This window comes from Scomber scombrus, chromosome 24, assembly GCF_963691925.1.
Source record: "Scomber scombrus chromosome 24, fScoSco1.1, whole genome shotgun sequence".
Classification (NCBI taxonomy): domain Eukaryota; kingdom Metazoa; phylum Chordata; class Actinopteri; order Scombriformes; family Scombridae; genus Scomber; species Scomber scombrus.
The window spans coordinates 431992-448283 of record NC_084993.1 but is presented as its reverse complement, the minus strand read 5'-3'; the positions used below and the strand labels follow the sequence as shown (position 1 = coordinate 448283).

At 44.2% G+C, this 16292-nt stretch overlaps 1 protein-coding gene across 2 annotated transcripts; it reads left to right on the top strand.

The window, feature by feature from the left end:
* Nucleotides 1–396: 396 nt before the first annotated feature.
* Nucleotides 397–14418, top strand: senp7b (SUMO specific peptidase 7b). Of its 2 annotated transcripts, none has more exons than XM_062414823.1 (21): nt 397–624; nt 1605–1728; nt 2225–2304; nt 2741–2896; nt 3638–3732; nt 4070–4185; nt 4368–4677; nt 4756–4871; nt 6058–6183; nt 8016–8049; nt 8154–8354; nt 10774–11024; nt 11135–11190; nt 11410–11526; nt 12048–12170; nt 12291–12383; nt 12466–12542; nt 13184–13256; nt 13344–13412; nt 13849–13999; nt 14271–14418. In XM_062414823.1, the coding sequence occupies exons 2-21, from the start codon at nt 1615–1617 to the stop codon at nt 14415–14417; spliced, it is 2505 nt and encodes an 834-aa protein (XP_062270807.1). In that variant the 5' UTR covers nt 397–624; nt 1605–1614; the 3' UTR covers nt 14418. The 2 variants fall into 2 exon arrangements, with proteins under 2 accessions (XP_062270807.1, XP_062270806.1); XM_062414822.1 differs by having other exon boundaries at nt 3635–3732.
* The last annotated feature ends 1874 nt before the right edge of the window (nt 14419–16292 follow it).

Here is a 16292-nt window from a genome sequence, read left to right as displayed (position 1 = left end):
TCAAAATAAAATGAACATATCACCATCATAAAGTGTATTCATTTTAATGTAATTTATTATATTTTATTTCATTAAATATATTGTTTTTTTTTTTTTAATTATTTAGTTAAATTTAATGTTATTTTATTATATTTTATTTCATTACATTCAATATTGTTTTATTTTAATATTAATTTTTTTTTTTTTAAGTTAATGTTATTATATAATATTTTATTTCTTTAAATTTCATATTTTATTTTGTATATGTTAATATTTTATTATACTTTATTATAGTTTGTTAAATTTAGTGTTTTACTTTGTTAGAGTCAATAAAATAAAACATTACATTTATTTTGTAGGAGTTGTTTACCAGTGACGCAAGCACGTAAAGCGAAAGTCAGCGTGTGACGTCAGGGATGTTGTGCAGCGGCTAGCCTTGGACCGGCAGCTCATCCACGAAATGAGTTTTTAACGCAGTTTTTTGGTGTTTTTTAGTCTTTTTTTTAGCAGGGCAGCTCGTTCTCCTCCAGGACATTAACCCACCGGACAGTTTCATCACATTTAACCTCCAGGAGAAGCCGGACAGCAGCTAACCTAGCCTAGCTGCTAGCTGCTAGCCTGCTAGCCTCCAGTGACGTCTGATTGGTAAAAATCTCGTTTAGAAAAAAAACAATTTAAAGTTTAATTGATAAAAACATTAAAACAGCAGCTGGTAGAACATAAACTAACACGTTATATGATTCATTAAAGCCTCTGGATGAATTCGGCTTATTGCTTGAACACTAAATATCTTTAATTTTAATATAAATGTCATATTTTATAACAGTGAGCCAGCATTAATTAGCGCTGACTGCTGCATATTTACTAAAGTTAAAATCACGTCTTTATGTCTTTATGAATGAAGTCTGGTAAACCGTTTAATTAATATATCATGTATAAACAGAGTGATATATAATAAAATGAATAATATCACAGATTTACCATTAAAGATATTTATATAATATTCAGTTTAACCTGTTTTTAGTGTATAACTCATAATTTTTACTGTAGCAGTTAATATGTTCAGTTATTGTTATTAATCACTATTATTGATTTTTATTGATCATTATTGAGCCACAGATAGGTTAGAGATATTAGAGTTTATTCTGTTCTAGATGCCTTTTGTATTATTTTTTACGTGCTTTGTTTATTTTGTGTTTTTCCTGTTTATTTTTGTTCATTTTGTGTGAGTTTTGTTTGTTTATTTTGTGTCTTTTGTTTCTTTTTTTATTAGTTTGTTCATTTTGTGTCTTTTGTTTATTTTAATTTATTTTATGTGGGTTTAGGTGTTGTTTGTTAACCCTTTCATGCATAGCGGTCACTATTTAAAAGCAGTTCTCTTACATATGTAATACACACTAGTGCATCATCTCATACATCACCACTAAACCTGCAGTCATGTGTTTCAGATCAGTTGATTTATGTTATTATAATGTAATAGTTTATCATTTGGAGAAAATAAAAATGAAGTTAAAATATTTTAGGAGAAGAATCCTGACTGAGTTTATCATAATTAAGCATGAAAAGGTTCATTTCTGTTTATTTCGTGTGTTTATTAAACAACGTTGTTTATTTGTTTGTTGCAGAATCGTCGTCATGGCGTCACAGTTTAAAATCCCGAAGAAGAAACAGGCGACGGGCTCCGACTCCGCCTCGCTGCAGATGCAGTCGCCGCTGTCCCGCCTGCAGAACCCCGCACAGGAATTTAAGGTGGTATTACTGATGTTTCTGCTCCTCTACAGGTGTCTGACTGGGGTCTGTTTCAGAGAGCAGGTTTAAACTCACACACACACACACACACACACACACACACACACACACACACACACACACAGAGAGAGACACACACACAGACACACACACAATTACAGACACACACACGCACACACAGACAGACACACACACAATTACAGACACATACACACACACACACACACGCACACACATACACACACACACACACACACACACAAACACACACACACACACACACACACACACACACTCTCCTCCCCTTCACTCAGTGTTGGACTAATTATCATCAGCTGTTCTGAAACAGAGTTCAGGTTAAACCTGCTTCCTGTTTATCTCAGAATCACTTCCTGAAACAGGCCCCTGGTCTGTTGGACTGTTTAAGGTGGTATTGTATGAGTTGTCTCTGTTAAGGTGGTATGTTACTAATAAACGTTTGGTTCTGTCTGAGCAGAGTTACGGAGATCGGTCCGGGAGAGGCGACGCCGACAGGATGCATGCTGGGAGTTCACTGGGCTCTACGGACGGACAGAGGTGTGTGTGTGTGTGTGTGTGTGTGTTTGTGCGTGTGTGTGTGTGTGTGTGTCACCCTGATGTTAACTCTCTCCCTGTGTGTGTGTCTCTCTGTGTGTGTGTGTGTGTGTGTGTGTGTGTGTGTGTGTGTGTGTGTGTCTCTCTGTGTGTGTGTGTGTGTGTGTGTGTGTGTGTGTGTGTGTGTGTCTCTCTGTGTGTGTGTGTGTCTCTCTGTGTGTGTGTGTGTGTGTGTGTATGTGTGTGTGTGTGTGTGTGTGTCTCTGTATCTCTGTGTGTGTGTGTGTGTGTGTGTGTGTGTCTCTGTCTCTCTGTGTGTGTGTGTGTGTGTGTGTGTGTGTGTGTGTGTGTGTGTGTGTGTGTGTGTGTGTGTGTGTGTGTGTGTGTGTGTGTGTGTGTGTGTGTGTCTCTCTGTGTGTGTGTGTGTGTGTGTGTGCAGCGCTCCATGTAAACCGTTCTTCAGAGACGTCGTGAAAACTCTTCTGGGACTCAACAGCCCGAGCAGAGGAGCCTCATCGGCCAATCACAGAGCAGCAGGAAGTCTGAACCGCCAATCACAGAAAGCCGAGGCGTCGTCTGTCGGTTTGTCCAACGGGTGAGAAAAAAAGATTCATCACTTTATCACTGAGGAGGCGCTGCTCCCTCTGTTAAAGGGTTACAGGTGGGAAAATGAGGAGGGGGGAGGAGAGGAGGAGGAAGAGGAGTTGGAGGAGGAAGAGGAGTTGGAGGAGGATGATGAAGAGGAAGAGGGGAAGGAGGAGAAGGAGTAGGATGAAGAGGAGGAGGGGAAGGAGGAGAAGGAAGAGGAAGAAGGGGAAGAAGAGGAGGAAAAGGAAGAAGAGAAAGAGGAGGAAGAGGAGGGTTGGTTAGAGAGTCAGACAGCATGGAGGAGGAAGAGGAAGAAGAGGAGGAGGAAGAGGAGGGTTAGTTACAGAGTCAGACAGCATGGAGGAGGAAGAGGATGAAGAGGAAGAATAGGAGGAGGAAGAGGAGGGTTAGTTACAGAGTCAGACAGCATGGAGGAGGAAGAGGATGAAGAGGAGGAGGATGAAGAGGAGGAGGAAGAGAAAGAACCAAACAGTTGTTATAACGAGTGTTTGAGACGACGGTTGGTCAGAAACTTTTCTTCATCAAACAGACTCATCTTTATTCTTCATGTTGACTTTATGAGATTTAATATATTTATAATATAAATCTGTGTTTTTATTGATAACTAAAAACAAAGGTTGATTTATTAATTATAGATATTAATTAATGAATATAATGATTTTAGTTGCATTATATTGATTAAAGTGCTGTAAAGCATTGTGCTGCTGTTGCGTGTTCTGTCCAGCAGGTGGCGCCCAAAGCGAGCTTCTGACCGCCTGCTGCAGCCCGACGCCTCCTCAGAGCGCCGCTCGCCACCACAGAAGAAGAAGAGTGAATCCTGTGGTGAGAAATATACACAAAATATCATTTAACTCTCTTCTGTCAGGGTCCTAATATTATTATTAGTAGTTGTAGTATTTTTTTTATTGTATTTTATTTTATATTTTTAATTATTCTTATTCTTATTATTTAATTGTATTTTTATTCTTCTTTTAATTTAGTTTATTATTATATTATATTTTATTGAAATATTTTTTCATTATTCTGCTTATTATTATTTTTTATTACTATATATTTTTAATTAATCTTATATTTTTCTCGGCCTGATGATGATGATGACGATGATGATGATGATGATGATGATGATGATGATGATAAAGATGATAAATCTCCCGTCCAGGTTCTCCAGAGGTGAAGAAGATCTCGGTGGCTTCGTTCGACTCTCTGGCGGCGCTGCGAGGTGACGAGCATGATGGGAGTTTGAGTTCGTCGCCATGGAGACGAGACGAGGGGACGGTAAAACTTAAATGTTTCTTATATGTGAATATTTTCTGCACACAAACATTCTTCTAAACTACTTCATCAGCTTTATATGTAAAGTTGAGCTGAAGAAGAACAGCAGATGTGGCTGAAAGCTCTAGAAAAACGTTTCTTCTTCTGCAGCTTTCAGTCTCTTTTTAACGCAAGTGTCCTTTCAGTCCGACAGCAGGAAGTCCTCCTCGTCTCCTCTGAAGCAGCAGAAGAAGAACTCGTCTCTCTCCGACTCCGAGGACGACTTCCTGTCTCCGTCCAGACCCAGAAACAAACCTTCCCCTTCCTCCTCCTCTTCCTCCTCCGTCTCCATGGTGACGCCCGACAGGAGGCGGAGTCTGGACAGGACGTTGATGCAGGGCGACTGGAGGGAGAAGGAGAGAGAGAGATGGAGGGAGTTCAAAGCGAGGAAGACGAGCAAGTCGGCCGTTCTTCATCTTCGTCTGCGTGCAGCGAAGCCGACGCCGTCAGAGCCGAGTGAGCAGCAGCTTCACACTGATGTTTGATCCTCTGTGTGTGTGTGTGTGTGTGTCTGACCCGCTTCCTTCTTTACAGTCGTGCTGTCCAGTGAGGAGGAAGAGGAGGAGGAGGAGGAAGAGGAGGGAGCAGACGCAGGGAACACGACACAAAGCGGCGGCCGACTGGAATCGCTCTTCTCTGAACAGACGCAGGTGAGAAGTTATCACATGATTAAATCTGTAGATATGAAATAGTCCCAATGCAGGTAGGTTTAACATGACCACAAGCTCCCAATGCAGGTAGGTTTAATATGACCCACAAGCTCCCAATGCAGGTAGGTTTAATATGACCCACAAGCTCCCAATGCAGGTAAGTTTAACAAGGTAGGGTTTTTTTTAACCAAAAGTAAGCAAGGAAAGAAAGATAAATGAGTAAGAAGAGAAAGACAGAAAGAAAGGAGGAAGAGGAGAAAGGAAAAAAGAAAGGAAGGAGGAAGAGAAAGAAAGGAAGGAGGAAGAGAAAGAAAGGAAGGAGGAAGAGGAGATGAAATGTAATATTTAGAACAATTGTATTCCATTACCTTTATTTAACCCTCCTGTTGTCCTCGAGTGAAGGAAGGAAGGAAGGGAGGAAGAAGAAAGGAAAAGAGGAAGGGAGGAAAGAAGGACAGGAGGAAGGAGAGAAGGTTGAATTATTTGGTTTTTATGGTTACACCACTTAGACATTTTTGCCATAATCCTCTAATATATTCTCTCTAAATGGATTAAAAGCAGAAATTTGATGCTGGGTCCACAAACAAAGAATGTGTGAAGTTATTCATACGTTTATTTTCACATTTTAACCCTTTAAATTTAAAATAAACCACATGGAGACATATAAAACATCACTGACCCAGATATGAAGAGAAATATGTAAACAAGACTCATATTGTTAGAGTTGTTAGTATTTTAGCTGAATATAGATAATGATGTGAGGTAATAAGTGGTCCTGCTGGTCCTGCTGGTCTGGTCCCAGTGAGCTTCCTGGTCCTGCAGCTCTGACCCAGTTACTCTGGCTGTGAGTGTTGTTGCATGTTTGAGGTTGCAGTGAGTCATGTGGTTTGTTTGAGGCTCGTAAACAATGAGCAGCTCCTCACTGAGACTCTTAAACACATCCAGACCCAAACGCACTGTGTTTGTTGTTGTTTGTTTACCCAAAACAGCTGAGGATCTTAACGAGGGGGGCGGAGGACGGGGGCGGAGGGGGGGGGGCATTAGGACCTGGGGGCATCGGATAAATGTGACCCAGATCTGCTGTTCTAGGAAAAAGCCCAAAGTCCCCGAATACTGTGTTATATGTGATAAAGTGTGTTATTGTGTATTAATGTGTACTAATGTGTACTAATGTGTGTGTTAACAGGATCAGCAGGTCGGTCGTCATGGAGACGGAGCGGACGAGCTCGCCGCGCCTCCTTCCTTCCTGCAGCTGGACTTCGTGTCTCTTCACGCCGGCCTGACGCACGCCGACGCCAACGGACACGTGATGGTGAGACGATGACACATTATAGCTGTGTGTGTGTGTGTGTGTGTGTGTGTGTGTGTGTGTGTGTGTGTGTGTGTGTGTGTGTGTGTGTGTTCAGACTCAGAGCGGGTCGTCCAACAATCAGGAGGCCGCTGGTTCGATGTTACAGTGTCATTGGACCAAATACTGAACCTCACACAGTGTAGAGTAGTGGTGCAACGGTAACCAAGGTAACCAACGATAGCCAAGGTCGGTGTCGGTCCGGTGGGCGATTGGTCTAATAAGCAGCAACACAGAGCTATAAGGATGCTTTTCTCACACACACACACACACACACACACACACAGTTGCCTGTAAAGCATCAATGCAAAAATGAATTGCAAAACCAAAACCCTGCGGTCCATAAGGTCGTAATGTTCCCAGCAGAGCAGTTCAATATTATACTGAGTCCCTAGTGTGTGTGTGTGTGTGTGTGTGTGTGTGTGTGTGTGTGTGTGTGTGTGTGTGTGTGTGTGTGTGTGTGTGTTCTCAGTACATGTATGTGAAATGATATTTAGGTCGGGTGTAGTAAATAAACACTCTGCGGTGCGTTCACTGGCAGCGGCTCACGTTGGATGTTTCAGTGTTTTTGCCCAATTTCGACACTTTCACCTTGTTTCTCTCTTTTTTTCCGTGTGCCGTTCCAACACACACACACACACACACACACACACACACACACACACACACACACTCACACACACACACACACACACACACTCACACACACACACACACACACACACACACACACACACACTCACACACACACACTCACACACAAACACACACACACTCACACACACACAACACACACACACACACACACTCTCCCTCGCTCCAATTTTGATTGGCCAATAATGGGTTTCTGTTGCTCGTACTCTAGTTTTAATAATTCACATGTGTTTTCCAAAGTGTGTTCAGTACTTTTTGTTTGTTTTGGTGTGTGTGAGTGTGTTACTGTGTGTGTGTGTGTGTGTGTGTGTGTGTGTGTGTGTGTGTGTGTGTGTGTGTGTGTGTGTATTAAAAACAAACACACTAAACTGTTGATAGAATAAAAAGATAAATATGAACCGAAGTTCGAGCCAAATATTTAGCGACCGCTTTGGATGCATCGATCATTGTCGTGAGCTTATCGTGAAACGTGAAACCCGTCGTCGTGGTAACCGCATCAGAGAGCGACCCGGCTGAGGTGATGCGGCAGGCAGCCAATCAAACAGCTCGGTTTTGGCTCAGAGAGAAACTCTGCAGAGCTCTTTAACGAGCAATTAAGCCTGAGCCGGGCCGTGATGGAGGAGAGTCGTAAAGAGAAGGAGGAGGAGGAGGAGAGGAGAGGAGAGGAGGAGGAGGAGAGGAGAGGAGAGGAGAGGAGAGGAGGAGGAGAGGAGGAGGAGGAGAGGAGAGGGGAGGAGAGGGGAGGAGGAGGAGAGGGGAGAGGAGGAGAGGGGAGGAGAGGAGAGGAGGAGGAGGAGGAGAGGGGAGGAGAGGAGGAGGGGAGGGGAGGAGGGGGAGGAGGAGGAGAGGAGGAGGAGGAGAGGAGAGGAGAGGAGGAGGTTAGTAGGTCAGCATGTCAGTGCTTCAGAGATTTCATCAGGTTCCTTCATAATTCAACCACAACAATTATTCATTATTAATCAGATCAAACTCATCAAGACAAAACTATTCACCTGTTTTTACTGTTTTTACCCCTTTTATTCCATTTTTTTTCCCTTTTTATTCATTTTTTTCCCTTTTTATTCAATTTCAGATGTTCAGGTTAAGACACAAACAAGATGTTAAATGTTAAATGTTAAAACTCTGCTCTGTGTTTTCTGTAGATCACTGAGAACGGCATCACTCTTCCTCTGAAAGGTAACAAACAGTCACATTATTCTCTAAACTTTTATTCTGGAGTAATTTATACCTTTTTTTTATTCTAAAAATATCCCCGCTGTACTTCCTGTCTGCGTCCTCAGGCGTGGAGGAGGGCGATGTCACCGTGGTGGCGTCTCAGGTACGAGGTTACGGTGTTTGGGACGGAGGCGTGGCTCGGGGCGGGACCCTGCTGGCCGGCTGGGAAGGCCCCGCCCCCTCGCTGCTCTTCCTGTGGGTGACCGACGCTCAGGCCAACCTGCTGCAGAGAGAGCTCGCCGCCATCCAGACCGCCGCCACCGCAGGTCAGCTCCGATCAATGTTTAAAAATGAGAGTTTAATCTGAGTGAAAACAGCAGAAACAGAGCGAAGCCTGCATGTTGATGTATAAACACATCAGTTATATTTTGGCACATTTGTTTAAAAAACCGGTGTAATTTCCATCATCTCAAAGTTTCCACTCTCTGAACAGAGCAGTGAAGCGGAGCTCTCACTCTGACACTGTTTCACTTTAACCAGAAAAACCACACAGAGGAAAACTGAGTGAGTCGTCTCAACTCGTAGACTATCTGTGCAGCAGAGTGAGTCGTCTCACCTCGTAGACTATCTGTGCAGCAGAGTGAGTCGTCTCAACTCGTAGACTATCTGTGCAGCAGAGTGAGTCGTCTCACCTCGTAGACTATCTGTGCAGACAGAGTGAGTCGTCTCACCTCGTAGACTATCTGTGCAGCAGAGTGAGTCGTCTCACCTCGTAGACTATCTGTGCAGCAGAGTGTGTCGTCTCACCTCGTAGACTATCTGTGCAGCAGAGTGTGTCGTCTCACCTCGTAGACTATCTGTGCAGCAGAGTGTGTCGTCTCACCTCGTAGACTATCTGTGCAGCAGAGTGAGTCGTCTCACCTCGTAGACTATCTGTGCAGCAGAGTGAGTCGTCTCACCTCGTAGACTATCTGTGCAGCAGCAGAGTGAGTCGTCTCACCTCGTAGACTATCTGTGCATCAGCAGAGTGAGTCGTCTCATCTCGTAGACTATCTGTGCAGCAGCAGAGTGAGTCGTCTCACCTCGTAGACTATCTGTGCAGCAGAGTGAGTCGTCTCACTGCGTAGACTATCTGTGCAGCAGACAGAGTGAGTCGTCTCACTGCGTAGACTATCTGTGCAGACAGAGTGAGTCGTCTCACCTCGTAGACTATCTGTGCAGCAGAGTGAGTCGTCTCACCTCGTAGACTATCTGTGCAGCAGCAGAGTGAGTCGTCTCACCTCGTAGACTATCTGTGCAGCAGAGTGAGTCGTCTCACTGCGTAGACTATCTGTGCAGCAGAGTGAGTCGTCTCACCTCGTAGACTATCTGTGCAGCAGACAGAGTGAGTCGTCTCACTGCGTAGACTATCTGTGCAGCAGCAGAGTGAGTCGTCTCACCTCGTAGACTATCTGTGCAGCAGACAGAGTGAGTCGTCTCACCTCGTAGACTATCTGTGCAGACAGAGTGAGTCGTCTCACTGCGTAGACTATCTGTGCAGCAGCAGAGTGAGTCGTCTCACCTCGTAGACTATCTGTGCAGACAGAGTGAGTCGTCTCAACTCGTAGACTATCTGTGCAGCAGAGTGAGTCGTCTCACCTCGTAGACTATCTGTGCAGCAGAGTGAGTCGTCTCAACTCGTAGACTATCTGTGCAGCAGAGTGAGTCGTCTCACCTCGTAGACTATCTGTGCATCAGCAGAGTGAGTCGTCTCACCTCGTAGACTATCTGTGCAGCAGAGTGAGTCGTCTCACTGCGTAGACTATCTGTGCAGACAGAGTGAGTCGTCTCACCTCGTAGACTATCTGTGCAGACAGAGTGAGTCGTCTCACTGCGTAGACTATCTGTGCAGCAGAGTGAGTCGTCTCACCTCGTAGACTATCTGTGCAGCAGAGTGAGTCGTCTCACCTCGTAGACTATCTGTGCAGCAGAGTGAGTCGTCTCACCTCGTAGACTATCTGTGCAGCAGAGTGAGTCGTCTCACCTCGTAGACTATCTGTGCAGCAGCAGAGTGAGTCGTCTCACCTCGTAGACTATCTGTGCAGCAGCAGAGTGAGTCGTCTCACCTCGTAGACTATCTGTGCAGCAGAGTAAGTCGTCTCACCTCGTAGACTATCTGTGCAGCAGCAGAGTGAGTCGTCTCACCTCGTAGACTATCTGTGCAGCAGAGTGAGTCGTCTCACTGCGTAGACTATCTGTGCAGCAGAGTGAGTCGTCTCAACTCGTAGACTATCTGTGCAGACAGAGTGAGTCGTCTCACCTCGTAGACTATCTGTGCAGCAGAGTGAGTCGTCTCACCGCGTAGACTATCTGTGCAGCAGAGTGAGTCGTCTCACTGCGTAGACTATCTGTGCAGCAGAGTGAGTCGTCTCACCTCGTAGACTATCTGTGCAGCAGAGTGAGTCGTCTCACCTCGTAGACTATCTGTGCAGCAGACAGAGTGAGTCGTCTCACTGCGTAGACTATCTGTGCAGCAGAGTGAGTCGTCTCACCTCGTAGACTATCTGTGCAGCAGCAGAGTGAGTCGTCTCACCTCGTAGACTATCTGTGCAGATGCAGGTTTTCTGAATGGAGGCTGTAGGGCAGGAACTGAGCAGCCAATCAGAGCGCAGGTAGAGGGGTGATGTCAGGTTTTGAAATTAGTTCAAGAAAAACAGCAAAAGATCCTTCTTTTACCCGTGGCAACCTCTCCTCCTGCTCCTCCAGGCCCGTCCTGCTCCTTCCTCCTGCTGGTGCTGAAGGAGCAGCTGCAGGAGCTGCAGGCCGCTCTGCTCGCTTCCATCCTGGACATGGAGGAGTTCAGGAAGGGCCGCTCCTCCTCTTCCTCCTCCTCCTCCTCCTCCTCCTCCGCCGCTGGGCCCAGCTCCCCTCTGGACTGGACCGACGGGCTGCTGCTCCTCCACAGCTGCCCTCCTCCTCTGGACCAGCACCTCCTCCGACTGCTGGGACACTCCCAGGTATGACCTCACCACCTCCTCCTCCTCCTCTTCCTCTTCCTCTTCCTCATCCTGCTCTTCCTCCTCCTCTCTGTTAAACTGAATGCACCTCCTCTTTCTCCTCCTGCCAGGTGAGGAGCAGAAAGTCCTGCCTGAGATCAGCAGGTGTGCAGCAGCTTCCCAGCAGGTAAATACATGATTGTTACTGGTTATACTGGTTTAATGGTTATACTGGTTATACTGATTTAATGGTTATACTGATTTAATGGTTATACTGGTTTAATGGTTATACTGGTTATACTGGTTATACTGGTTTAATGGTTATACTGGTTTAATGGTTATACTGGTTATACTGGTTATACTGGTTTAATGGTTATACTGGTTTAATGGTCCTACTGGTTTCCAGGCTGATCCAGTACCCGGCGGCTCCGTGTAAAGGCCGCATCACGGTGAGCAGAGAGGATCTTTTCTGTCTGAACGACGGCGAGTTTCTGAACGACGTCATCATCGACTTTTACCTCAAGTTAGTTTATTTTCATATTTAACAAGAAACATTAAATTAGTTTGTTTATTAAACACTTTGTTCAAATTATTTTTCTGTCATTTTTTTCTTTCAGTAGATTTTTTTAAATCACTTTTTGACAAATTTAGTACAAAATATTGCCAATTTTATTTTAAACATTTTTTCTTTTTTTCCAATTTTCTTCCCAAATTTTCTCGAAATTCCTTCCCAATTTTTTTCAATTTTTCTCCATTAAAAATGTTTCCATCTTTGTTTTCAGTATCCAGGTCGGGGGGGGAGGGGGGGGGGGGGTTAATGCAAATATTCAGTATTTTAACTTTTTATTTAATTTAGATTCTTTGAAACAAAATGTTAAAACTGGTTCAGAAAGTTCTGTGTAGTTCCTCTCACTCACCACCAGGAGTCTCCTCCTCCCCCTCTTCTTCTTCCTCCCCCCCCCCCCCCCCCCCTCCTCCCTCCTCTCCCCCCTCCTCCTCCCCTCCCCTCCTCCTCCTCCTCCTCCCCTCCTCCTCCTCCTGCAGGTTTCTCCTCCTAGAAGGAGTCAGTGACTCCGTGTCCAGCAGGAGTCATGTGTTCAGCAGCTTCTTCTATAAACAGCTGAGTCGACGTCGAGCAGCCGGAGAAGACGACGTCGCCTCCGTCCCGTAAGAAACGCCGGCTTCTGATTGGTTCATTTAAACATTTAAACATTTAAACATTTACATTTAGCAGCTGGACTTTATTTCAGGTATAAATCATATTTTATATTTCCTGTGTTTCTTTAGAGATCGTCACACGAGGCATCAGAGAGTGAAGACGTGGACTCGTCATGTCGACATTTTCACCAAAGACTTCCTGTTTATACCCGTCAACCAGGAGTAAGAGACGTGCTACATGTTTGTGTTGTTGTGTGTAGTTGTGTAGTTGTGGTTCTGACCCAGTACTGGTTCTTCTCCTCAGAGCTCACTGGTTCCTGGTGGTGGTTTGTTTCGCTGGTCTGCAGGAGATTCAGTACGAGACTCGTCAGAGCAGAACAGGTGAGACGTTAAAACAACGTTCGTGTTCATGTTTCTTTATTTTGCTCGTTTTCTACATTTAAATCTTTATTTCTGCTCAGAGATTCTTTTCAGGTTATAAAAATGTATTCTAACATCATCTTTCTTTCATTTTTTCACTTTTTTCTTTTTTCTCAATTTTCCCCCCATTTTTTTACTTTTTAAAAAAAACATTTTTAAAAACTTTTTCCAAATTTTTTTTATTTTTTTAAAAACTTTTTTCAATATTTGTTCTATATTAGTTTTTACTTTAAAACATTTTTTTTTTACTTTTTAAAAAATGTTTTTAAGAGAGACTTCCTGTCTCTCTGCTGGAGACTTCCTGTCTCTCTGCTGGTGACTTCCTGTCTCTCTGCTGGTGACTTCCTGTCTCTCTGCTGGTGACTTCCTGTCTCTCTGCTGGAGACTTCCTGTCTCTCTGCTGGTCTGCTGGTGACTTCCTGTCTCTCTGCTGGTGACTTCCTGTCTCTCTGCTGGTGACTTCCTGTCTCTCTGCTGGAGACTTCCTGTCTCTCTGCAGGTGACTTCCTGTCTCTCTGCAGGTGACTTCCTGTCTCTCTGCTGGTGACTATCAGAGTTTCAGCTTCTCTAACAGATGAAACATGTTTGTGTTTTTTCATCAGGAAGTAACGACGACTCATCACAGCAGCCGCAATGTTCAGAGCTCGGCTGCCTGAGAGAGACGGTGCTACAGAGGTCAGAGGTCACTGTGTGTGTGTGTGTGTGTAGTGTATATGTGTATATTGTGTGTGTATAGTAACTGATGTGTCCTCTCCTCTCCAGGTCTTGTATCCTGGTCATGGATTCTCTGAAGCTCAGTTACCATGACAACGTGTGTCGACTACTCAGAGAGTGAGAAACATTCAGCTTCACTAATAACTGATGATGATGATGATGGTGATGATGATGATGATAGTGTGTGTGCAGCTACCTGCAGGTAGAGTGATGATGATGATGATGATGATGATGGTGATGATGATGATGGTGATGATGATGATGGTGATGTGTGTGCAGCTACCTGCAGGTAGAGTGGTGATGATGATGATGATGAAGATGATGATGATGAAGGTGTATTTGCAGCTACCTGCAGGTAGAGTGGTGATGATGATGATGATGATGATGAAGATGATGATGATGATGGTGTATTTGCAGCTACCTGCAGGTAGTGATGATGATGATGATGAAGATGATGATGATGAAGGTGTATTTGCAGCTACCTGCAGGTAGAGTGGTGATGATGATGATGATGATGATGATGAAGATGATGATGATGATGGTGTATTTGCAGCTACCTGCAGGTAGAGTGGGAGGTGAGGAGAGGAACTCCTCGGCTCTTCACAGCCGACACCATGAGAAGCTCCAGCTGTCGAGTTCCTCAGCAGGACAACAGCAGCGACTGTGGACTCTACCTGCTGCAGTACGTGGAGAGCTTCCTCAAGGTAATGTAATATATAATATATAATATAATATATAATATAATATAATATATAATATAATATAATATATAATATAATATATAATATACTATAATATATAATATATATATAGACTCCTACTGTAGTACAGTTAGAGGTACTAGTACTTTACTGTAGTACAGTTAGAGGTACTTGTACTTTACTGTAGTACAGGTTGAGGTACTAGTACTTTACTGTAGTACAGGTTGAGGTACTTGTACTTTACGTAAATCGAGCTCTCTGATTGGCTCCTCAGAACCCGGTGGTGCACTTTGAACTCCCGCTGCGTTTGGACGGCTGGTTTCCGCGGCAACAGGTGCGAAGGAAGCGCGAGGAGATCCGCAGGCTGATCATGAAGATGTACGACGGCCAGCAGCGACGGACCAAACACAACTTAATTTAAAACGTGCAATAAATTAAATTTTATTTTTCTAGACTGTTAATATATTTTGTAAACGTCAAACTATTGTAAATGTTTTGCTATAATAAAGTTTATTACAGTGAATCTGACTGTTTGCTTCCTTCAGACTAACAGCAAGAAGTAAACACATTAATATGAATAATGTTTATAAAAGTATAATTATTATTAACATGCTGAATAAAGATGGTAAGTATAAATATTATAAACAGTATTAATAATATATGAAAGTTAATTTTAAGGTTTATTCTGAATTGAATGAATATTTTTAAAGTTAAACTGAACAAACTAACTTATTTAAATGTGATCAGTAGTTATGTTGATTCATCATTTTCATTATTATTTTATTATTGTTATGTTTCTGCTTTTTGTGATGAATGAATAGTTGTGTTCGTGAGGACGGATGTCGTGTCCCTGCTGTTTAAGCTGAGGTCAGAGTTCACTGGGTTACTATCAGAGTGTGTGTGTGTGTCGGGGGGGGGGGGGGGGGTTAATCTCAGGGCTTTTAATGGAGCGCCCCCCCCCCGCAGAGCACCAATCAGCTTCCAGCTCGTTAACTCAGACCAGAGGAGGCAAAACAAGCACAGCAGTAATCAATTAATCAGTCTTTAATTAATCAATTAAACATTATTGAAACATTATTACAGCAGGTTGTTGTTTCTTACGGCAGGTTGTAGTTTCTTACGGCAGGTTGTTGGTTCTTACAGCAGGTTGTAGGTTCTTACGGCAGGTTGTAGGTTCTTACGGCAGGTTGTAGTTTCTTACGGCAGGTTGTAGGTTCTTACAGCAGGTTGTAGGTTCTTACGGCAGGTTGTAGTTTCTTACGGCAGGTTGTAGTTTCTTACAGCAGGTTGTAGGTTCTTACAGCAGGTTGTAGGTTCTTACAGCAGGTCGTTGGTTCTTACAGCAGGTTGTAGGTTCTTACAGCAGGTCGTTGGTTCTTACGGCAGGTTGTAGGTTCTTACGGCAGGTTGTTGGTTCTTACGGCAGGTCGTTGGTTCTTACGGCAGGTCGTTGGTTCTTACGGCAGGTTGTAGGTTCTTACGGCAGGTCGTTGGTTCTTACGGCAGGTCGTTGGTTCTTACGGCAGGTTGTAGGTTCTTACGGCAGGTTGTAGGTTCTTACGGCAGGTCGTTGGTTCTTACGGCAGGTTGTAGTTTCTTACGGCAGGTTGTAGTTTCTTACGGCAGGTTGTTGGTTCTTACGGCAGGTCGTTGGTTCTTACGGCAGGTCGTTGGTTCTTACGGCAGGTTGTAGTTTCTTACGGCAGGTTGTAGTTTCTTACAGCAGGTTGTAGGTTCTTACAGCAGGTTGTAGGTTCTTACAGCAGGTCGTTGGTTCTTACAGCAGGTTGTAGGTTCTTACAGCAGGTCGTTGGTTCTTACAGCAGGTCGTTGGTTCTTACGGCAGGTTGTAGGTTCTTACGGCAGGTTGTAGGTTCTTACGGCAGGTTGTTGGTTCTTACGGCAGGTCGTTGGTTCTTACGGCAGGTCGTTGGTTCTTACGGCAGGTTGTAGGTTCTTACGGCAGGTCGTTGGTTCTTACGGCAGGTCGTTGGTTCTTACGGCAGGTTGTAGGTTCTTACGGCAGGTTGTAGGTTCTTACGGCAGGTCGTTGGTTCTTACGGCAGGTTGTAGTTTCTTACGGCAGGTTGTAGTTTCTTACGGCAGGTTGTTGGTTCTTACGGCAGGTCGTTGGTTCTTACGGCAGGTCGTTGGTTCTTACGGCAGGTCGTTGGTTCTTACGGCAGGTTGTAGGTTCTTACGGCAGGTTGTAGGTTCTTACGGCAGGTTGTAAGTTCTTACGGCAGGTTGTAGTTTCTTACGGCAGGTTGTTGGTTCTTACAGCAGGTTGTTGTTG

Excerpts from the sequence above, each read along its gene's own strand:
- senp7b (XM_062414822.1), top strand. The coding sequence starts at position 1,615 with ATGGCGTCACAGTTTAAAATCCCGAAGAAGAAACAGGCGACGGGCTCC. Across the intron at positions 4,186-4,367 it reads GGAGACGAGACGAGGGGACG|TCCGACAGCAGGAAGTCCTC; the intron begins GTAAAACTTAAA and ends GTGTCCTTTCAG. Across the intron at positions 4,678-4,755 it reads GCCGACGCCGTCAGAGCCGA|TCGTGCTGTCCAGTGAGGAG; the intron begins GTGAGCAGCAGC and ends CCTTCTTTACAG.